This window comes from Castor canadensis, chromosome 13, assembly GCF_047511655.1.
Source record: "Castor canadensis chromosome 13, mCasCan1.hap1v2, whole genome shotgun sequence".
In the NCBI taxonomy this organism is placed as follows: domain Eukaryota; kingdom Metazoa; phylum Chordata; class Mammalia; order Rodentia; family Castoridae; genus Castor; species Castor canadensis.
In genome coordinates, this window is record NC_133398.1 from 107,487,293 (window position 1) to 107,510,773 (window position 23,481).

General features: G+C 40.1%; 1 protein-coding gene and 1 non-coding gene across 3 annotated transcripts in view; one reads left to right on the forward strand and one right to left on the reverse strand.

Annotated features, from left to right (window-relative positions):
- LOC109675964 (isoleucine--tRNA ligase, cytoplasmic) overlaps positions 1 to 23,481 on the forward strand; it is a 78,242-nt gene that overhangs the window by 38,501 nt on the left and 16,260 nt on the right. For both annotated transcript variants that reach the window (XM_074052429.1, XM_074052430.1), the window contains 12 exons: positions 317 to 511; positions 2,070 to 2,156; positions 8,519 to 8,602; positions 9,602 to 9,746; positions 11,637 to 11,757; positions 15,099 to 15,190; positions 16,459 to 16,536; positions 17,684 to 17,805; positions 18,184 to 18,286; positions 18,540 to 18,623; positions 20,433 to 20,607; positions 23,276 to 23,388. In XM_074052429.1, the coding sequence (XP_073908530.1) occupies positions 317 to 511; positions 2,070 to 2,156; positions 8,519 to 8,602; positions 9,602 to 9,746; positions 11,637 to 11,757; positions 15,099 to 15,190; positions 16,459 to 16,536; positions 17,684 to 17,805; positions 18,184 to 18,286; positions 18,540 to 18,623; positions 20,433 to 20,607; positions 23,276 to 23,388 (1,399 nt within the window). The remainder of the gene's footprint in view (positions 1 to 316; positions 512 to 2,069; positions 2,157 to 8,518; positions 8,603 to 9,601; positions 9,747 to 11,636; positions 11,758 to 15,098; positions 15,191 to 16,458; positions 16,537 to 17,683; positions 17,806 to 18,183; positions 18,287 to 18,539; positions 18,624 to 20,432; positions 20,608 to 23,275; positions 23,389 to 23,481) is intronic.
- On the reverse strand, positions 21,317 to 21,457 carry LOC141415976 (small nucleolar RNA SNORA15). Its single transcript, XR_012440916.1, has one exon. It is a non-coding gene; the product is annotated as a small nucleolar RNA SNORA15 (small nucleolar RNA).

Genomic DNA, 23,481 nt, shown 5'->3' on the forward strand with positions numbered 1-23,481 from the left:
GGTTGTTTATTTCATCAGTTCTTATGTATATGCTACACTTTGGACATCTTGTAGCACAGTAGGTTTGTTATCATCACCACAAACACAAGTACTGCATTGTGCTATACCTTCATGATCAGTATAAAGTCACAAAGTGGTAGAAGTTTTTCAACTAAATTGTAATCTTACGGAACCACCTTTGCATAGAAGTTCCTTGTTTACCAAATCATTATGACACATGACTGCAATATCTCGTCAGGGCTTTGTGTTTCCTATTGGCAGTTAAACTGCAAGTTCTCCTGTGATTAATAGAAGTGGCCACCTTTCTGTTTGATAGCATTGACCACCTGACCATTCCATCACGCTGTGGGAAAGGATCTCTGCGGAGAATCTCCGAAGTGTTTGACTGCTGGTTCGAGAGTGGCAGCATGCCCTATGCTCAGGTTCATTATCCATTTGAAAACAAGAGGGAGTTTGAGGATGCTTTTCCTGCAGACTTCATCGCTGAAGGGATTGACCAAACCAGAGGATGGTATACCCCTTCTTGTGTTTTGGTGATTTTATTTTATTGAGCAAATATTTTACTGAGTACTTGCTGAGGGTCTGTTAAGTGCTGGATTGTAGAAAACAAGACAGACTCCATTACTCCTTTTTCCTCTTCCCACCCAGCACGGACACAAATGTGTCTTTCAAATGTCTTTTCTCTCACTACAAGTAAGTTGTAGTATTAAAATTTGAACTATTTCACATTTTGTACCATTTGTATGTTAAATGGGAAGTTAAGTGGTATAATACAGTTAATATGCATATTCAGCTTGTTTACTTGAAGTAATTTACTTAAAGGTTTTTCCTTTTGTTAATTTATTTTGTGGTACTTTGACTGGAATTCAGGACCTATTCCTTGAGCCACTCCACCAGCCCTTTTTTGTGAAGGGTTTTTTCGAGATAGGGTCTCACAGAACTATTTGCTGAGGTAGGCTCGAACCTCGATACTCCTGATCTCTGCCTCCTGAATAGCTAGGATTATAGGTGTGAACCACTGGCTCATGGCTCCATTTTCTTAAACATTTAATGAATATTTGCAACAGGACAATAGAGAGGTGCTGAAAATGTGGAAGGAAGATGGAAATGTGCTCAAATGTTGACTCTGTAGGCTTATAAATTAACATTCCTGAAAATCCAGATTAGCAGAGTGTGAGTGTGTGGGTGGGTGGAAAGAGAGACAGAGATTGATGTGGGCGTTGGTTTTTAACTGTTGCACAATTAAAGCAGTACCCTCATCTTAATTGGAAGAAAGGTTAGTTTCCTTCTTTTTATGGATGGGTTTTGGTCCATGTACAGGGGTGTTTAAGAATTGCTTTCATGTCATTTTCTATTTTCAGTTTGTGTTGGTTCCTAAATTCAAGCCTTAATGTTATGCATTCCATTCCCTCAAGCCTGGGCTACCTCTTGGGCACCAGGGACATCCTTCATTGGAACTGAAGAGGGTATTTATTTTAGAATTGGGGTTGTCTGGTCTCCTCATCAGTTCATGTTCCCTGATGCTCTTATTGTGCAGGATCAGGTCAAGGTGACATAAGAACATAACCCCAGGGACAGTAGGAGCATGTCAGAGTAACAATTGTACCACCCCTGGATAATGATGGGTGTGTGCTATGTGTAAATGACAGGCATAATACCTGACAGAATAGAGGCATTTTCTGTGTTCCTGTAGTTTATCTTTTGACTTCTGCATGAGTGCTTTTCTGCATCTTTTGTCATCAAGTTGTCCCACATCATGTGCAAAATGCTCTTTCTCAGCAGGCATTTCTGGGGGTCCTGGTAGCAGAAAGAGGATCACCATATCACTGTAGGCCTTTATTTGGTTTAAATTTTAAAAATTTAGGTTTGCAAACCAGAGGCTCTAATTTGATTGATCTGTAGTGGGTTCCGTGCATCTGTATATTTTACCCTCCTTACATGGTTCTGCTATGTAACCCCAATCACCCCTGTGTGTGATTATCAAGTACAGAGGTTAAGTCCGGTAAGTCAGTACATTTTTTCCTATGCTTGGACCTGTTCTCTGTTCTTACTGAACTACTGTTTGTCAGGTTCTACACCCTGTTGGTGCTGGCCACAGCCCTCTTTGGACAACCACCTTTCAAGAATGTGATTGTGAATGGGCTTGTCCTGGCGAGGTAGGTGGACTCCTCTGTGGTGACTACCTCCTGTTCCCCTGTTCTTTTTTTTTTTTTTTTAATTTTTATTTTATTCATCTGTGCATACAATACTTGAGTCATTTCTCCCCACTTCTCACACCACCTCTCTTAGCCCCCTACACCCTCCCTCTCCGCACCTTCCCCCTCGCCCAGGCAGAAACTATTTTGCGATTATCTCTAATTTTGTTGAAGAGAGAGTATAAGCAATAATAGGAAGGACCAACGGTTTTTGCTAGTTGAGATAAGGATAGCTATACAGGGAGTTGACTTGCATTGATTTCCTGTGCATATCTTTTACCTTCTAAGTTAATTCTTCTTAAACTAACCTTTTCTCTAGTTCCTGGTCCCCCCCTCCTATTGGCCTCAGTTGCTTTAAAGTATCTGCTTTAGTTTCTCTGCATTGAGAGCAACAAATGCTAGCTAGTTTTTTAGGTGTCTTACCTGTCCTCATATCTTCCTTGTGTGCTCTCGCTTTATCATGTGATCAAAGTCCATCCCTTGTTGTGTTTGCCCTTGATCTAATGTCCACATATGAGGGAGAACATACGATTTTTGTCCTTTTGGGCCAGGCTAACCTCACTCAGAATGATGTTCTCCAATTCCATCCATTTATCAGCCAATGATAACATTTTGTTCTTCTTCAAGAACAAAATGCATAGAATTCCATTGTGTATAGAAACCACATTTTCTTAATCTATTCGTCAGTAGTGGGGCATCTTGGCTGTTTCCATAGCCTGGCTATTGTAAATACTGCTGCAATAAACATGGGTGTGCAGGTGTCTCTGGAGTAACCTGTGTCACAGTTTTTTGGGTATATCCCCAAGAGTGGTATTGCTGGATCATATGGTAGATCAATTTTAGCTTTTTAAGTAGCCTCCAAATTTTTTTCCAGAGTGGTTGTACTAGTTTACATTCCCACCAACAGTGTAAGAGGGTTTCTTTTTCCCCCGAATCCTCGCCAACACCTGTTGTTAGTGGTGTTGCTAATGATGGCTATTCTAACGGGTGAGGTGGAATCTTAGTGTGGTTTTAATTTTCATTTCCTTTATTGCTAGGGATGGTGAGCATTAATTCATGTGTTTTTTGGCCATTTGAATTTCTTCTTTTGAGAAAGTTCTGTTTAGTTCACTTGCCCATTTCTTTATTGGTTCATTAATTTTGGGAGAATTTAGTTTTTTGAGTTTCCTGTATATTCTGGTTAACAGTCCTTTGATGTGTAGCTGGCAAATATTTACTCCCACTCTGAGGGTGGTCTCTTCAGTTTAGAGACCATTTCTTTTGTTGAGCAGAAGCTTTTTAGTTTTATGAAGTCCCATTTATCTATGCTATCTCTTAGTTGCTGAGCTGCTGGAGTTCCATTGAGAAAGTTCTTTCCTATACCTTTTAATTCCAGAGTATTTCCTACTCTTTCCTGTACCAACTTTAGAGTTTGGGGTCTGATATTAAGATCCTTGATCCATTTTGAGTTAATATTGGTATAGGGTGATATACGTGGATCTAGTTTCAGTATTTTGCAGACTGCTAAGCAGTTTTCCAAGCAGTTTTTGTAGAATAGGCTGTCTGTTCTCCATCTTATATTTTTAGCGCCTTTGTCAAAGACAAGTTGGTTATAGTTGTGTGGCTTCATATCTGGGTCCTCTATTCTGTTCCACTGGTCTTCATGTCTGTTTTTGTGACAGTACCATGCTATTTTTATCATTATTGCTTTGTAATATAGTTTGAAGTCAGGTATCGTGATACCTCCAGCCTTGTTCTTTTGACTGAGTATTGCCTTGGCTATTCGTGGCCTCTTGTGTTTCCATATAAATTTAACCGTAAGTTTTTCAATCTCTTTAATGAATGTCATTGGAATTTTGATGGGAATTGCATTAAACATGTAGATTACTTTTGGGAATATAGACATTTTTACTATGTTGATTCTACCAATCCATGAGCATGGGAGATCTCTCTACTTTCTATAGTCTTCCTCAATCTCTTTCTTCAGAAGTTTATAGTTTTCCTTGTAGAGGTCGTTCACATCCTTTGTTAGGTTTACACCTAGGTATTTGATTGTTTTTTTGAGGCTATTGTAAATGGGATTGTTTTCATATATTCTTTCTCAGTGTGTTCATTATTAGTGTGTAGAAATGCTAATGATTTTTCTGTGTTGATTTTATATCCTGCTACCTTGCTATGGCTATTGATGGTGTCTAGGAGCTTTTGAGTAGAGTTTTTTGGGTCTTTAAGGTATGGGATCATATTGTCTGCAAATAGGGATGTTTTGACAGTTTCTTTACCTATTTGTATTCCTTTTATCCCTTCTTCTTGCCTAATTACTCTGACTAGGAATTCCAGTACTATGTTGAATAGGAGTGGAGATAGTGGGCATCCTTGTCTCGTTCCTGATTTTAGAGGCAATGGTTTCAGTTTTTCACCATTTAGTATAATGCTAGCTGTAGGTTTGTCATATATAGCTTTTATAATGTTGAGGTACTTTCCTCCTATTCCTAGTTTTCTTAGAGCTCTTATCATGAAATGGTGTTGGATGTTATCAAAGGCTTTTTCTGCATCTATTGAGATGATCAAGTGGTGTTTATATTTGCTTCTGTTAATGTGGTTTATTGCGCTTATTGATTTTCGTTTGTTGAACCACCCCTGCATTCCTGCGATGAAGCCTACTTGGTCTTTTTGAATGATCTTTTTGATGTGTTGTTGAATTCGGTTTGCCCTTATTTTATTGTGGATTTTTGCATCAATGTTCATGAAGGAGATTGGCCTATAGTTCTCCTTTTTGGAGGTTTCTTTGCCTGGTTTTGAGATAAGCGTAATACTGGCTTCATAAAATGTGTTAGGCAGTTTTCCTTCCCTTTCTATTTTGTTTAAGGAGGGTTGGTATCAGTTCTTCTTTAAAGGTCTGATAGAATTCAGCAGAGAATCCAACCAGGTCCTGGACTTTTCTTTTTGAGGAGACTCTTGATAGCTGCTTCAATTTCATTTTGTGTTATAGATCTATTCAGGTGATTAATATCCTCTTGGTTCTTTTTTGGATGATCATATGTATCTAGAAATCTGTCTATTTCTTTAAGGTTTTTTAAATTTATTTGAATATAGGTTCTCGAAGTAGTCTCCGATGATTTCCTGGACTTCCATGGTGTTTGTTGTTATCTCCCCGTTTGCATTCCTGATTCTACTAATTTGGGTTTTTTCTCTCCTCATTTTAGTCAGGTTTGCCAGGGGTCTGTCAGTCTTGTTTCTTTTTTCAAAGAACCAACTTTTTGTTTCATTAATTCTTTGAATGTTTTTTTTGGTTTCTATTTCATTGATTTCAGCTCTTTATTATTTCTCTTCTTCTATTTGTTTTGGGATTTGCTTGTTCTTGTTTTTCTAGGAGATTGTGATGTATGATTAGGTCATTGATTTGGGATCTTTCAGTCTTTTTAATATATGCACTCATGGCTAATGTCCTCTTTTATTTCATCAATGACCCATTGTTCATTAAGCAATGAGTTATTCAGTTTCCAGCTGTTTGCATGTTTTTTGTCTTTGTTTTTGTTGTTGAGTTCTAGTTTTATTGCATTGTGATCAGATAGAATGCATGGTATAATTTCTATTTTCTAATATTTGCTGAGGCTTGCTTTGTGCCCTAGTATATGATCTATTTTGGAGACGGTTCCGTGGGCTGCTGAGAAGAATGTATATTGTGTAGAAGTTGGATGAAATGTTCTGTAGACATCAAGTAGGTCCATTTGATCTATTGTATATTTTAGATCTAGGATTTCTTTATTAATTTTTTTGTTTAGATGCCCTATCTGTTGATAATGTGGTGTTAAAGTCTCCCACAACCACTGTATTGGAGTTAATATATGCTTTTAGGTCCTTCTGGATATGTTTGATGAAATTGGGTGCATTGATATTGGGTTCATATAGGTTGATAATTGTTATTTCCTTTTGGTGTATTTCCTCTTTTATTAGTATGGAATGTCCTTCTTTATCTTGTTTGATCAATTTAGGTTTGAAGTCTACTTTGTCAGAGATAAGTATTGCTATTCCTGCCTGTTTTCGGTGGCCATTGGCTTGGTAAATCTTCTTCCAGCCTTTCATCCTAAGCCAATTCTTATTTGTGTTGGTGAGATGGTTCTCCTGTAAGCAACAAATTGTTGGGTCTTCCTTTTTAATTCATTTTGTCAAACGGTGCCTTTTGATGGGAGAATTAAGTCCATTAACATTAAGTGTTAGTACTGATAGGTATGTGGTGATTCCTGTCATTTAGTTGTCTTCGTTGTTTGAAGGTTTGATTGTCTATACCTAAGTTGAGGTTACTCTCTACTTTCTTGCTTTTTCTTTTCCTATAGTTTGGTACCACTTAACTCACCTGGTGGTCTATGTCTCTCAAGCTGGTAGGAGCTGGCGTCTGGTGGTGTGAAGCCCTCCTGGTTTCTGTTTAACATGGAGTGGGGATGCTATGTGCGGGCTAGGGGTGTGGAGGAGTTGGGGTTTTGCCTCTTCTCAGTGGTTTTTCCTGTAAGGTGTATTTTCAGCATCTCTCCAAAATTTTACTTTAGGAAGCACACTTTCTGCTTCCCCCCTCCAGTCACCATCTTCTGTCCACAGTTTTCTATGGAGTGAGTACGTAAAGGGCCAGGCCTCATGGAGTTGGAGCAGGGGATGATTCCCAGACAGTGCTATTGGTGATACCACTAGCAATAAAATAGCTTAATTTAGCATTTTTGCTTATAGTCTTTATCTGTGCATCAGTCCTGCAATATTGATTTTTTATTGTTGTTGTTCTCTTTTTAAGGTATGAGGAAGCTCTGGGATCCAGGGACCATGAGTGCTAGGCTTAGAGGTAGTGAGAGCTATATCTGGCTCTATCCTGAGACTGCCTCCCAATGAGAATTTTTCCCACTTTTTAGTGTTATAAGGGAGTCAGACTTTTCCCTTGCTCCCATTACCTGTGGTCATTAAGAATAAAAATAAAGACAAATAAGTTTAAAATGAAACAACATTTACCCACACAGACATTCTGCTTCATGTGCAATATGAGGAGGAAGGGGATGACCCCTAACATTCAGTCCATCCTCATTTTGCCAGGCCCCATGTACACAAGGACATGTCCTGCCCCATTTAATCCTCAAAGCTTAGATGGAGAAACTCAAAGCACAGAAAGTCACAGTAACTTGCTGAAGGTCACATAGGGCATGAATGGTAAAATCAAGTTTTGAATCCAGGCAATCTGGCTCTATAATCTGTATCTGTTTTGGTTTGGTTTGGTTTTGATTTTGGTGTTTTTGAGATAAGTTTTGTTATTTATATTTCGTCCAGCTGACTTCAACCCTTTTTTTCTATATTTTGATGCTGGGATTAAGCCCAGGACCTTATCCATGTTATGCACATGCTGTACTGCCACCCCAGTGCATGCTGCACTACAACCCCTAACTTGCTGTCTAATTTTTATAATTGAATTTTTTTACATCAGTGTAGATTTTCTTGTAGTTGTGTAAAATAATAGAAAAGCCTTATACACTTTACCCAATTTCTCCCAGTGGTCACATTTGTAAACTATAGTATAATACCACAAACAGCACGGTGACAGAGTCCACTGATACTACTCACATTTCTCCAGTTTTACATGCACTTATTTGGTTGTATGTACTCGTACATAACTTTCTCAGGTGTAAATTTCTGTATCCATCAACACTGTTGAGATTTTGAGTGATTTAAACACCACAACCATCTGCCTTATTGCCTTGGTAACCATATTTACCCCTCCCAACCTTCCACACCCATTCTCAATCTCTGCAACCATTAATCTGGTCTCCATTTCTGCATTTTAATAATGTTATATAAATAGAATAACAGTAAATACTCTAATTTGGGAAGATTGCCTTTTTTTTTTTTTTTTTAATCCAGCATAATTGGTTAGAGGTCTTAGGGTTCATATCATGAGTATACCGCAGTTTATTTAACCTTCTACCTCCCTTTTTTTTTTTTTTTTTTTTTTGGTGCAGCAAAGGGCATCTAGATTGCTTCTCTTGTATGGGGATTCTGAAAAAAAATGACGTGAGCATTTATATAGTTTCTTGTATGAATGTAAGTTTTCACTTCTCTGAAATAAATGCCAGGACATCTCCTGCTGTGTTCTGCCCAGAAGCTTCCTATGTACTTACCATAGTATTTAAAAAGAGTTTATAAATGTCAGCAGTACAGCCTGATTGTTGTGCCTTAACACTACCTTACTTCTAAATTCTTTACTTCTTTTCATTTGTATTTATGTGTTCCTATCTGTAGATAATCTGTATCTATATATAAAGATCAAGGTGTTATTTACTTACTTAATTGGTGTCTGTTCTTTGTTTTACAAGTGATGGCCAAAAAATGAGCAAACGAAAAAAGAATTATCCTGATCCAGTTTCGATCATCCATAAGTATGGTGCTGATGCCCTCAGGTACAAAGCAGCACTCTGCCTTGTGTGAATTAATCTTAAGTACCTCCCATCTGACTCATCACAATTCTTAAATCTGGCTCATAATTGTGCTCTGAAACATGGATTTCTATTATATGCAGAGCTACATTGGCATGGTTGTTGATTTTAACCCCTAAGCTTATTTAAGTAAGACATTTCTAACCTAGAAGTCTTTTCATGAAAGAGAACCTGTTTTGGATTTCTAGGTTCCCTGTCTTGTTTGTATTAAAATTATCTCATCGTTTATTTTAATTTTTTAGTTACAGAGCCTCATAAGATATATTTATGCAAGAGAAAATAAGTTAATATTAAAGAGGTTTTAGAGAAATTTGAGTCACTGCTTGAAATATTCTGATCATGAAATCACAGTGTTCAAGTTGAAAGGAGCATAGAGGTCTTGTTCAGTATCCCATGTCATAAGCAGCACTCACCCAGGCCCATGGCCACGCACCTTTGCACAGCAGTGCGCAGCCCAGGAGCAGATAGAGGGGCTGTACCTTGACTTAGTGATCTATTGACTTGCCCTTGGTGCTGTTGTCCACTTGTCTAGTACTTTTCCACGGTGAGGGCTGTCCTGCAGGATATTTAGCAACATTCCTGGCCTCTGCCACGCAGGTTCTAGACTGCACTATGAGGGCCACTCCTTGTGAGCCCATGTCCACCTTGGTAGGGTTGTGGATGATATCCATGGCAGAGAGAGTAGCGCTTGGTGAGGACCAGGCCAACCTTCCTCTTTTCTTGGTACAGCACCATATTTTAGTTTGGGGTTACATCTAGTATGCCCCTTTGTAATTTGTTAGATATCATACACAAATAAGAGTTCTGTGTGTTTTAATACTGTTTATTAACCATTCAGAATACTCATAGTTTTCCCATTTTATATGATAGTATGGAGTTTAATCTTGGTCTCTTAATATGTAAAGTAGTAACATTTGATTTACTGAATATATCACTTTTCTGGGTAAATTTTCTCTCTCCTAGGTTATATCTGATCAATTCCCCTGTGGTGAGGGCAGAGAACCTCCGCTTTAAGGAGGAGGGTGTGCGGGATGTCCTTAAGGACGTGCTGCTCCCCTGGTACAATGCATACCGCTTCTTCATCCAGAATGTCTTCAGACTCCACAAGGTATGTACTGCACTGGGCTGTGTGAGTGCTGAGCTATGAGTTGGAGCTCGGTGCAGGACTTAAATGCCATGTTCTTCTGCCATCTGTTGTTGGGTGAGGGCGGGAATCTCAGAGCCATGGAAGGACATACACGAGTGTGCAGCAGGTATCTGGGGTCCCCTGTGGGACATGGGCCTCCTTTGTAGAAGAGTTGTGTCATGTATTTTTTCATCAGCCAAGTCTTGGTGGCAGGGATTCTGTGTTGACTGAGATGACCCTACTGTCATGGAACTGATGAAGTGTGGAATTGAGGGAGACAGTACAAGAGTCAGAGACAGCACCTTGTGAAGGGAAAAGGCAGAGCCTGGAGACAGGGTCAGCCACTGCTGAGCGTGGTCAGGGAAGGCCATTTTGTGGGGTAGCATTGGGCTATGACAGAAGCTCTGGAGGGGTTGTCAGGATATAGAACACCAGTTGTGATGTGTGTAAATGTGTCCTTTAGAGGACCCAGGGAGCCCATCCTGAGAAGTCCTTTGTCTGGGGTCACCTCCCCTGCCCCCGGCTGCCCAGTGTCAGGGTTCATCACCTTCATCACCAGCATATGTTCTTGTATGTGCTTTTAAGACCCACTTGAGGTCAGGTGCCTGTGGCTCCCGCCTATAATCCTAGCTATTCATGAGGCAGAGATCAGCAGTATTACAGTTTGAAGCCAGCCTCAGGCAAATAGTTCCCTAGATCCAATCTTGAAAAACCCAACACAGAAACAGCTGGCACAGTGGCTCAAGCAGTAAGAGTGCCCACTTAGCAAGCCTGAGACCGTGAGTTCAAACCACAGTGCTGCCAAACAAAAAAAGACCCAGGTAGGGTCAGAGCCCCTACCTGCTCAGTCCTGCTCATCTTCTTATCCCAGCAGCTATCAATAAAACTACCAGTAACTTCTTTTTGAGTGAGTGTGTGGCATGATTCCTACCAGCGCAGTCCCAGAGTCCAGCAGTCAGTCACTCACTTCTGGTGCCTCTTTTTGGTTCAGTTTCTTCTACTAATGAACACATGTGTATTAAATTAGTCTTCCTAGGGTACCACTTTTTGGTAATTGAGAAAGACAAGCATCTTCCCAGGCTCCCAGGATTCCTCTCTTTGTAGTCCTGCTACCTCTTCTGCACATGGTTTTGCCAAGTAGGGACAGCAGTCCTTAGGCAGTTGTTCTCTACAAATCTGATGGTATAAAATTCAGGAATATAGGCTGGGTCACAAGTGCTCACACAGGAGCCCATCTGGGCATAAAAAAGATGTAGACTTTACCCACCATGAGGTGCTTGAACGTAGGGAAGAAGTCACATTACCACTGCTCTGCCAGCCTGTTGTTGGTGCTGCCTGCAAAAATGGGGTATCTAGTGAGTTCGGTTTGCAGAGCAGGAACAGGTAAATGGATATTTAGGATCAAGGAGGATTTTTGCAAAGCAGAAGGAAGGGTAAAGTATCATCAGTAAAATATGCTGTGAAGCATGGAAACCAATTCCCAGTTCTCATTTTCAGTTGTGAACAATGCTGTGTGTCCTTCCTTCCTTAGACTTGAAGTAATTAAACCCTACACAACATTTCAAATGTCTCTCACTTCACAGTCAACTCTTTAGGGCAGAGAAGTAGTTGTTTTGGTTTTGGTTTTGGTTTTTTTTCCCCAAAAACTTTTCTTCATTTTACTTAAAAACCATAATTAACTGAAGACTTAATGTCCCAAGCTAGCGCTAATTTTAAAAATACTGCTGAATATCAGAAATTTAGACTACCAGTGGGTTCTGGGTTGTTTTTATGTTTTTGCTGTTTCTTTCAGATTTAGTGATATAAGAGTTTATTTCTCTCACAGTAACTTCCCACCATGCAATTAAGGTTTCATTAATCATCTCTTTATAGGAAGAAGAAATAGAATTTCTCTACAATGAGAACAAAGTTAGAGAAAGCCCCAACATCACAGACCGGTGGATCCTGTCCTTCATGCAGTCACTCGTGGGGTTCTTTGAGAGTGAAATGGCAGGTGAGTCTTGGGCTATCCTCCTAGGGATAAGGACTGTTTCTTTTCTTTGTAACTGTTCTTTTGGTATTTTAACTGTTTTTCTTTATAAGCATGGTAGAAACTTAGATAGTAGAACAACCGATAAATAATTGTTTCCTTTAATATCCAAATATAGATTTGGTAAGGCTTGTTGTTACAGAAAGGTGTTTGTTTTGGCTAGGAACAGTGGTCCACCCTTTAATCCCAGCTACTCGGGAGACAGAGATCAGAGGATTGCTTTTCAAGGCCAGTGGGCAGAAAGTTAGTGAGGCCCCCATCTCAACCAATAAATCTGGCCATAGTGGGTGACATGAGCCTGTAGTTCCAGCTAGGTGGAAGGCACAGGTTGGAGGACCGCAATCCAGGCCAGCCTTATCCAAAAAATAGCTAAAGCCAAAAGGGTCCGAGGATTGGCTCAAATTTTACACTTGCCTATCAAAGGCATGGCTCTTAGTTCAAACTCCACTAATGCTTTAAAAAACAGAAGAAAAAATTATTTGTTTCAAGGCCCTGGGGAACCCTGTGTGAAGTGTTCAAGATTCAGCTCTACTACTCCATCCCTACCCAGAGAGTTCCCTCAGGTCTATGAGCCTCAGCTTCCTATCTGCAAAATGCCTGGTATGATTATTGTAAGGCTTAGCGATGGTGTACATAAGCAACTGGCAGAAATAGGGGCTCAATAAGTAGTACTTGTTAATGCATTTTTTTATTTCTTGTTAGGTCTATTTTCATTATTAAATAGTCCCTGCCTATTAAAAAATTAATTAAAAAATTCAGAAAAGCATAATTTACTAGACTTTTCCCCATATTTTTGTTACCTGACAACAGTGAGTTTAGTTTTAGGCAGAGGTTAGGAAAATAGATTATGTTGGCTTCCTCAAGCTTTGTATCAGACACAACCATAAGTCCAGGTAAGAAACTGTCTTAAACACCTCAGACAATCTGGTAAACTGAGCATCACAGTGAAGGCAAGAGGTGGAGACAGATCCTCATGTATCCCCAGAAGAGGTAACCTGCTTTCTCTGCACCCTGTTTGTCAGGGGCATCTATGCTTAGTCTGGTCACCTGTACTTGGCTCTCCTTCGAGCAGTTGATGCCACTACAGTTGGCACAAAAGGACTGTAAATCAGTCATTTGAGGGATACTACCACCCTGTTAAATATGCATGAGGAACATGACTGTGAGACCCTTGGTCAGATTGACAAATGAAGATGAAAACAAATGCAATGCTGACTTCTGCCAGGGAGCAGTAGTGCCAGGAGCACACCACCTCTTCCTGGACGCTCAAGCTGTTACACAAGTAGGTGGGAAACAGGATTGTTGCTCTGGGCCGCTGCATTACATCCCATTAAGCTGAGCCTGCCATTACTTCCTATTAAACTAGAGCCAGTCTGCCTAGGAATTAGAAATCACTAGCCACATGGCAAGAGTCGTGTGCAGGAGGCCAGGCATGACCATGTGGAGAGCAACTCCTGACCCAGACTACTCACCTCAGGACTCAGCTTTGCTGGCCTGCCCCTCCGTGCCTGCAGCACCCTTGTCAGCAAGGGCATGAAAGAGCCTAGTTCACAGAGCGGTGATAGCATCCTTTGGGAGTCTGCAGGTACATTAGTGGCCTCAGCAATACCTGCTGCTGCCCCTGTGTTTTGCAGGTTCATGACATCTGAGCATTATTTACTCACAAAGAGTTGAGTCTTGAATGTAGGAAACTCAAGCTTCTCAGAAAGTGAAAAGTATGGTGAACCCTAGAAATAATTTAGACTGGCCTCAGTCATTAGTATCACCTGTCAAGGAGTGTATGACCAGCTAGTGACTCTGGCTCTGAGTGAGTTCTGCTCTTTGTGAACCACAACACAGATCAGCCCCGCCCTTGCAACTTCTCACCTCATTAGCTCAGACCAGGAGCCTCATTAACATTCACTGGATACTTCTCACTAATATAAATTAGGTTTATTTATAAATTTTGGTCTTGTTCCTTTTTTTTTTTTTTTTGCAGAACTCAGGGCCTTCACCTTGAGCCACTCCACTAGCCCAATTTTTTGTGATAGGGTTTTTTGAGATAGGATCTTGAGAACTATTTGCCTGGACTGGCTTTGAACTGAGATCCTCCTATTCCCTGCCTCCTGAGCAGCAGGGATTACAGCCATGAGCCACTGGTGCCCAGTGGTCTTTCTCTTTTTCTTTTTGGTGTTGTGCTAAAGGCGAGGAGAAAGAAAATATTCTCAAAATAAGCCTTGCCTCAAATAATGATCCTCTTGATCTCTGCCTCCTGAGTAGCTAGGATTATAGGTGTGAGCCACCGGCGCCCAGAGGTCCTGTTCTTTTTATTTTTAGTGTTGTGCAGCAGAGCTTTAGCTAAAGGCGAGGAGAAAGAGAAAATTCTTAAAATAAGCCTTGCCTCAAATAAGATTGGATCAGAATCTCTTGAGTTCCTCACTTCAAATCCTTCTTGCAGTGCTGGGACTTAAGAGTCCTGCGCTTGCTAGGCAGGCACTCTACCACTTGAGCCACTCTGCCAGCAGATAGGGTCTTGTTAACTGTTTGCCCACCCTGACTTCAAACCATGAGCCACTGGTGCCTGGCTTTCAAATCCTTCTAACACATCAAAAGACCTTTCTCTGTCAACTGCTACCTTTAGCTTTCTTTCCTTGTCTATTTTAACCCTCTAGAAAATCTGTTCTACTTTGCTAACAGCCTATGCCAGTTTCTCAACAGTAGCACTACCAACAGATCAGGCCAGATCATTCTTTTTGGTAGGATTTGTGCTGCATATTGTAAGATGTTGAGAAGCATCTTCGGGTCCCCTCTGTAGTTGCTGGTAGCACCCTTCCCCACCCCATAAATTGAGATAACCCAAAATGTCTCCTTAGGCATTGCCAGATTTCTTCTGAGCAAAATGGCTCCTGGTTGAGCAGCACTGGCCTGGGCTTTGCCTCTCAGCATCTGATTCAAGCTTTCTGCTGTTTAGTTGAGAAACAAGGTAGTAGAGTGCAAAGAAGCTGGGCTTTGTGGTGCGCCCATATTGCACAGTTCCACGTGCACCATGCTTCCCAGAGTCATGTGTGGTCAGGCTTTGAGCCACACAGACCTTGTGGGCTTGCATATGGCTCTCTCATTTTGTGTGTACCCCTAAACACCTTGGCTGCTGTGTAGTGCATTTTCAGGAAATGAGTCATTTGTGATTATTTTATTCTGATTCTCGTTATCACCTTAAGTGAGTGGAGCTCCCTACACAGAATGGGCTGCTCGTTCTTTATTGTGTCCAGCCCTCCTCTCACCCCAAGGCCTGGCACAGGCTGCTTGACTGATTCTCTCACTTCTAGCTTATAGGCTTTATACTGTGGTCCCTCGCCTGGTCAAGTTTGTAGACATTCTGACCAATTGGTACGTCAGAATGAACCGCAGAAGATTGAAGGTAAGAACATGGTGGTGGGAAGAGCAGAGTGTATGTAGTTTGAGAGGAGAAATGCAAGAAGGAAAATGAGAACAGCCTAAAGGAAAAATAGCAACTTTGTTAACAGCTGTTGTTGAAGCTTTCTTTTTCTTTTCCCTTTATATTAATTGTTGGTTGTCATTTGATAGACAGGGACCTATAAGTTCTAGAAATCATTTTGTGTATTTTCACAACACAATTGTAGACATGTCATACTGGGGAGAAAGTTTACTCCATGTAGGAGTAAACTGAGCAGACTGCTTAGAGTTTACAGATATTGTCAGGTGTAGCTGTGATCTTGCTTTTACTCCCTAGAGACACAGTTATTTACCAAGTGTCTGCTGTCTGCAAAACTCTTCCTTAGCTGTTGCGAGTTTAGGATGTGCATAGCCTGAGCCCTGGTCTCATGACTTAACAGTGGCCCAACTCAGGGAGTGATAGCATCCTCATTGCAGGCCAGTTGAGGGTTCCCACCACCCATTAGTCCTGTTTTACAACTTGTTAGTGATAAAAATCTGAAGCATAACTATAATTTCATTTTGGCTAATGTATGTTAAGTACACTCATATTTATTATGTACACATATCTAGAAGGGCATATACCAAGATGTTTATAGTAGTTATCTCTGGGTGAGTTAACTGTGGTTGGCTTTACTTTTCTTTTTTGTTATCTTTACATTTTTTTCTTTAATGAATTAAGCACACCATATATGCTTTTAGAAATTTCACCTATAGGTACTTCTGAATTTTCTGTCAGTAGCTATTTCTATCTATTGTATGCAAATCCATTCTACTCTCACCCTTCAGATTCACAGTCAGTCTTCACATTCTGGTTAGGAAACCACTCCCTATATACTGGGCCACAAGGGAGAGATGGTCAGGGGATAGCAGACAAGTGTCCCTTTTGGCCTCCCTCACTGCCCTGCATAGCCACCATGGTGGCATGACCTCAGGCAGTTAGTGGTTGTGGCCATTTCTCCTTGCTCTGTCTTCTACTTTGTCTCTTTTGCATGCTCTCTATATGTTGCCTTTTTTAAATAAACAGTTTATTTATTTTTATAATATACATATATTTTTAGCAGTTCATTTGTTAGGTTTCAGTTTTTTGTGGTACTGGGGTTTGAACTCATGGCCTAGTGCTTGCTAGGCAGGCACTCTACCACTTCAGACATGCCTGCAAACACCTCCCCCCCTTCTTTTTTCTTTTAGCAATTTACTATGTTTAATATTTGTTTCTTTTTTATTCACTAGGGTGAAAATGGGATGGAGGATTGTGTTATGGCTCTGGAGACCTTGTTTAGTGTCCTGCTTTCTCTGTGCAGATTGATGGTGAGATGCTTGGCACCTTTCTGAAACTCAGTGGCTCTGGGCTGCAAGCTGTAAAGCTGTAGACATCCACTTACATCTATCTATTCTGTGTAGAAGTATTAAGGCAGCTCACATCCAGGCACCAGGGGTTCACATCTGTAATCCTAGCTACTTGGGAGGCTGAACTCAGGAAGATTGTGGTTCAAGGCCAACCTAGGCAAATAGTTCACAAGACCCCATCTCCAAAAACCCAGAGCAAAATAGATGGGAGGTATGCCTCAAGGAGTAGAGCACCTGGTTTGCAAGTACAAAGCCCTGAGTTCAAACCCCAGTACCACCAAAAAAAAAAAAAAGGCTCGTATTTCTAGTTTCTTTTCAGAAATCTTACTAGCTCATACATGTCAAGTAAGGGCTAAGAAATAGTATATTATTAGTTATTGTAGTACAGTAAGTGTCAGGATTCTTGCAGTTAGATAAGGATCTACAGTTAGAGAGGTAAGACATACATTATCTTAATGTGGATTCCATAATTATGAGTGGCCAGGAGGTTCCTGAACTCTTATCTAACTGAACAAGTATGTTGTAAGATTCTAATCTTAGCAGTGAAGGAAAAATGTACAAGTAATTGTTTGAAACAAGTGACTATCAGTTAAACTATTAATGAAATAATTCACAAGTGAGAAGGCTGCAACCTTAATTTCCTGTATCCTGTTGTACTCCAATATGTTACAAAACTATTTCTTCCATAACATTCGCAGAAGGAGAATCTGCCTTGTGTAAGGTGCTGTGCTTGGTGCCTCCCACACCTGACTTCATTCACCTGTATCCTGTGAGGCAGGTGGTATTTTCCCCAGTTTACAGATGAGGTTTCTGGAGTTTCAGATGTTCGGTCTTCCACACATACTGACTTGACTGGTATTTGTTCAGGGGCTCCTATTTTTTGGACATCCAAAAGTCTAAATATGTTTCGGGTCCTCTAGCTGTGGCCCTACTACTGTGCTTCATAAATATGAGGTCATTTCTCTTTGAGAAATGTTTAGTAATCCAGTGACCGTGCCTGTGCAGATTACTGTGACGTTCTCTAAAGTGACTGGTTACCGTTTCTCAGTGTGAGATCAGCTGGTGATGGCTCTGTATAAATGACATGGTGTCTTCGGTCCTCATACAGGCCCCCTACACACCATTTCTCACTGAATTGATGTACCAGAATCTAAAGCTGCTGATTGACCCTGCTACTGTCCAGGACAAGGATACACTCAGCATCCACTACCTCATGCTGCCACGTGTTCGGTAGGAATCACATAGAGATAAGCCTCACCTAGGATGTGGGAAGGCAGGCAAGCTGCATGTGGGGGCCCAAGCTCCCAGGGAAGGAATGGGAGAGCAGGCAGTTCCTGCTTCAGCCCTCTGTGCCCCTCACCCCAACTAAGCTGGTGTAGCTTCTCCTTGGTCTCCAGGATGGGGCCTGTCTTGGTAAGTGGTAGAAGGGATGCTGGGTGTGGAACCCATCTGAAGCACTGTGGCAGGTGAGCTCATTGTGCCCCTCAAGGCAGGGCCTGAGTGATGTCCTTGCCTAGGTGCCATCTCTTTCTCACTTAAGCATAACTATTGTTTGGATTTTCATCTTTTAAATTTCATCTCTTTCCTATTCCTGCCTCTGCCGACCAGAGAGGAACTGATTGACAAGAAAACTGAGAGTGCTGTTTCTAGAATGCAGTCTGTGATTGAGCTTGGGAGAGTGATCCGAGATCGCAAAACTATTCCAATAAAGGTTTGACATTTTATTTAGATTTTACAAGGCACAGATCTAAGTGATTATGTCTTTGGAATGCTTTTTTAAATGTACAAAGCTTCCAGCAATGGCATTTTTTTTCCTTTCTGTAGTAAGGGCATGAAGGACTCGTTACTAGTTTAGCCTTACTAAGTCTGGGGCTTGGTGTCAGGTATCCATTTGGCATTCCATTTTTCTGTGGTTTGAAGGGCTGGCTGCTTAAGTGGAACTTTCTCCTCCCTTTTCTTCCTAGTATCCTTTGAAAGAAATTGTGATTATCCATCAAGACCCAGAAGCTCTTAAAGATATCAAATCTTTGGAGAAGTATATCATTGAGGTAATGTAAATGATGTGTCTGTTTTGGGGCCCAGATTTTTTTCTTTGATATTACTTTGATGAATATTCCTCAGTAAAGTTCTTTTTCTTTTATAAATCAGTATATACATAATAACCAATGAAATATAGCCACCCATGAAATTTTATTCTTTGGAATCATCTTAAGTTTTCAAACTACAATTGTAATTCTTTAAAAAAAAAAAAACCTCAGTTGGGCTGGTGGGGTGGCTCAAATGGTAGAGTGCCTGTCTAGCAAGTATGAAGCCCTGAGTTCAAGCACCAGTACCACCAATAAAAAAAAATTCATATTCAATGAGTTCTTTACCTTTCATTTATTATCCTTACTCACTTCTCTTCCCCAAAGAACTTTTTGGTAATTAACAAAAAAAACCTTTCTTCCTTCAAATGATGCAAGTAACAAGTGGCCACATACTGTAATGGTGAAACCTAGCTTAGCATGTGCCTTGTGTAAGGGTCCTCTCACCCTCTCTGGGTCTCATTTCCCATCATGTATACATACGTATACTTTACATTCCCATTCCTATTTCTTTCTGCATACCTAACATCATATAGATAGGCTTTAACTTTCTATTTTATTGTATATCTTTTGGTTATCTGCTTAGTGTTCATTTTCTGACTACTTCATAATTTATTTAAATAGTCTCCTATTGTTGAAAATTTAGGTTTCCCATCACATGCAAACATTGTGTGTATATCTTTGTGCATAGTTCAGTGTATGGATGTTGGATAGATTTCAGAAGTGGAGTTTGAGGGTCATAAGATTAAACTATAGTGTCAGTTGTCCTCTCAGACATATGTATTTAATTTCATTTTTAGTTTTTTCACAGTAGTATTTAAATACATTATTGTAGAAAAAGATGATTTCTGTATTTGGTTTTGAATTACTTGAGAATTTCAGACAAACATTAGAAACCAGCAAAAGTTGGATTATACATTCTAAAATTATTGCCTATACATATGTGTAGAAATAGAATTTTTTTATTATATTTGAAATAGAATTTTTAAAAAATAAAATATCTGATCTCTTATAATGGTATTAATTAATAGTTAAATATAGTGACAAAACTAGATGTTCCCCTGTTATGTCTCAATCTACACTCGTGGCACCCCGATTTCATATGTCCTAGTCTGTCATCACTACTCCCTGCTGCATGGGGACTCTGTCACTAGCGCAAAAGGGTATGAAATTTAGAGTCTTCTGGTTGACTGATAGTTAATCATAGTGCTCTGAAATTGCTTGTGCAGTTCAGAATTTTTATTTCTGTAACCCTCTTTCAGATCAGTCTTGATGAGAGACATTTTCATCATACCATACAAGACAGTGGTTTTTAAGTATATTTGTAGAGTTGTACAGCCATCACCACCATTTTAGATCATTTTTGTCATCCTTAAAAGAAGCCCAGCATCTATCCACTTTCACATTGTATTTTCTCTGTAAGATCAATCCTTCTCTAGCAACCATCCGTCTTCTGCCTCTGGATTTACTTAACTATGGGCACATCATATAAGTTGAATCATAAAATTTGCAACCTGCATGTCTGGCTTATTTCACTTTGTACGGTGTTCTCACAATTAATCATGTTGTAGTGTGTACCAGTGTGTGATTCCTTCATGTTGCCAAGTTGATACTCCATTGCTCAGATATCCCAAATCTCATTTACCCATTCACAGTGGATTGTCATTGGGTCTGTCAGTTACAGTACTGCTGTGGACGTTCATGTACATGTTTTCATGTGGATTTAGGTTTTCTTTTCTCACATTTTGGTTTTCTTTTTGGCACTCACTAAAGGAATTAAATGTTCGAAAAGTGACACTGTCTACTGATAAAAACAAGTATGGCATTCGCCTAAGGGCAGAGCCAGATCACATGGTCCTTGGGAAGCGTCTGAAGGGAGCCTTCAAAGCAGTAATGATGGCCATCAAGCAGCTGAACAGTGAGGATCTGGAGCAGTTCCAGAAGAGCGGTGAGTGTTGTCTTACCAGGGCTCCATTTATGCCCAAGAGCCAGGCTGTTCCATACTGAGGCTCCTATTTGAGCTTTTGCTCAATTTTAATTGAGCTTTTGCTCAATTTTAATTTAGAAAGAAAATTAAAATGACATCATCTAACATAGATAGGTGCCTGCCTCCTGTTATTTAATATGCAGCCTATTTGGTGCTGGTGCACTGTTAAAATTCTGGCTTTTTCCCTATACTTACATATAGCTCTACAGTCACAGCTTTAATGGAGATGACATTAAAATGGAAATCACACTTTAATTTTAAATTTCTCATCTTTTACTTTTATGTTATTATTTGTTTCTTTCCATTTTCTATTTTACATGTTCACTTTATAACATAAGCAGTTTTATCTATCCTTGAAATCGCTGTTTCACTAGCTACATAATTTTCCTTCATATATATATTGACATTTTTACAACTTTTTTTTTTTTGCAGTACTAGGCTTTGAAATCAGTGACTTCTCTACTACTATAGCTCTTTTTGCTTTTCTTGTGCCTTTGCTTAAACTGGCCTCTGGTAGCTGGGATTACAGTGTGCCACCATGTCTATTAACAGCTCTTTTATTGATGGTGCTTTAGGTGGTTTCTGGTTTATTCATAGTATAAATAACATTGCAATGAATACTTTTTACATGTAAATATTTTGTAGTGTGGTAGATAGATAGAAATTATTTTTTTGTATTCACTTTTAATAATGGTACACTATGGAAAACTTAGCATACTATCATTGTCATTTTAAAATGAAGACTTCACTTTTGCATGGTGCCTGACTATATAGAAACTATTGAATCAGATGGATGGACTTAGGATACCATTGAATTCTAAAAGTGCTCATGTAGGCCTGAAAATAGACCTTCCTAGTGAGAAAGCAGGAACCCTGGGCCTTCATGATCAGGGAATGGTGTTCCCCAAGGGCAAAAAGGAGGGGAAAAAAGGATGACTTTTAGAGGTGACATATTCAAAAGAGAAGATTGCAGTGTTTTAGAGGACAGTGAGTTAGCATCAAGGTTTAGAACTTCTTGCTAAAGAGTAAAAGGTAGAACTTCTCACTGTTCTACCCATACTTACTCTAAAATATCTAGACCTATCTTGATCGTATTTGGACAAGGCTACATTTGTCCACTCAGCAAAATTATAAAGCCTAATGAAGAGTTAAATATGATAGACTTTGTGTTTATAGCAGCTAAAACTTGATTCATTACTAATTCCACTCAAAATATTAAATTATTTGATATTTGATTGACCTTCAAGTTGCAAGTTTAGGTTTAACCAGATAGCAAAGCATCAAAAATTCCTGAAATAAGCCTTTTTGGAAGCAGAGCAGTTTTCAGAACACAGGGACCTAAGGTAAAAATGACAGCCTGGTGCTTAAAGTCCAAGAGGACAATTACAAGTGACCATGGTGTGCTTCCCTGTGGTGGATCATGCAGTCAGCTGCCATCTACACGCTGTTTCTGCCTGCTCTAAACAAGCAGGTTGCTTAGCACTTCACACTGTCCTCATGCCATCTGCATCATACCCTGCTAGCAGGTGGTAGAACACGAAGGTCATATAACCAGAATGGGAGACCCAAGGCCAAGTTCACTCTACATTTTTCTTGACTTCATACTCTGCTCCTCTGTGCTTAGGTGGAGATGGATTACCTCTTTTTTTTTTTTTTGCTTTATTATTCATATGTGCATACAACGCTTGGGTCATTTCTCCCCCCTGCCCCCACCCCCTCCCTTACCACCCACTCCGCCCCCTCCCTCTCCCCCCAACCCCCTCAATACCCGGCAGAAATTATTTTGCCCTTATCTCTAATTTTGTTGAAGAGAGAGTATAAGCAATAATAGGAAGGAATAAGGGTTTTGCTGGTTGGGATAAGGATAGCTATACAGGGAGTTGACTCGCATTAATTTCCTGTGCATGTGTGTTACCTTCTAGGTTAATTCTTTTTGATCTAACCTTTTCTCTAGTTCCTGGTCCCCTTTTCCTATTAGCCTCAGTATCTGCTTTAGTTTCTCTGCGTTAACAAATGCTAGCTAATTTTTTAGGTGTCTTACCTATCCTCACCCCTCCCTTGTGTGCTCTCACTTTTATCATGTGCTCAAAGTCCAATCTGCTTGTTGTGTTTGCCCTTGATCTAATGTCCACATATGAGGGAGAACATATGATTTTTGGTCTTTTGGGCCAGGCTAACCTCACTCAGAATGATGTTCTCCAATTCCATCCATTTACCAGCGAATGATAACATTTCGTTCTTCATGGCTGCATAAAATTTCATTGTGTATAAATACCACATTTTCTTAATCCATTTGTCAGTGGTGGGGCATCTTGGCTATTTCCATAACTTGGATATTGTGAATATGAATCACCTCTTGATGCAGCCTCTTAGCTTTGGCATGACTTTGGACCTGCAAATTTATATAAAATGGGTAACATTGGGGTGACTTAACTGTCTTTAGGACAGCATAACATAGTCTAATAACAATTTATCACATCCTTGGCACAACAGTATTAGGAATCAGAGCAAAATGATCTCTTATTGCCTAGGCAGCTCTTCTGCTGTGGAATTTTCATCAAAAAAGACCAGAATACACTGGTAGTGGGGCATCTCGAGAGGGGTGTGATAGAATCTGCTTCTCCCACAGGGAGCATTGTTGTGGAAGGCCATGAATTGCATGAAGAAGACATTCGCCTCATGTACACGTTTGACCAGGCCTCAGGTGGGACTGCACAGTTTGAAGCACACTCAGATACTCAGGTATTTTCTGTTCCCTAAAGGTTCTTTACCAAGAGACATGGACAGGAGAAAGTATTTTACACATGCCTTTCCTGACTGTGTTGATTGCTTGCC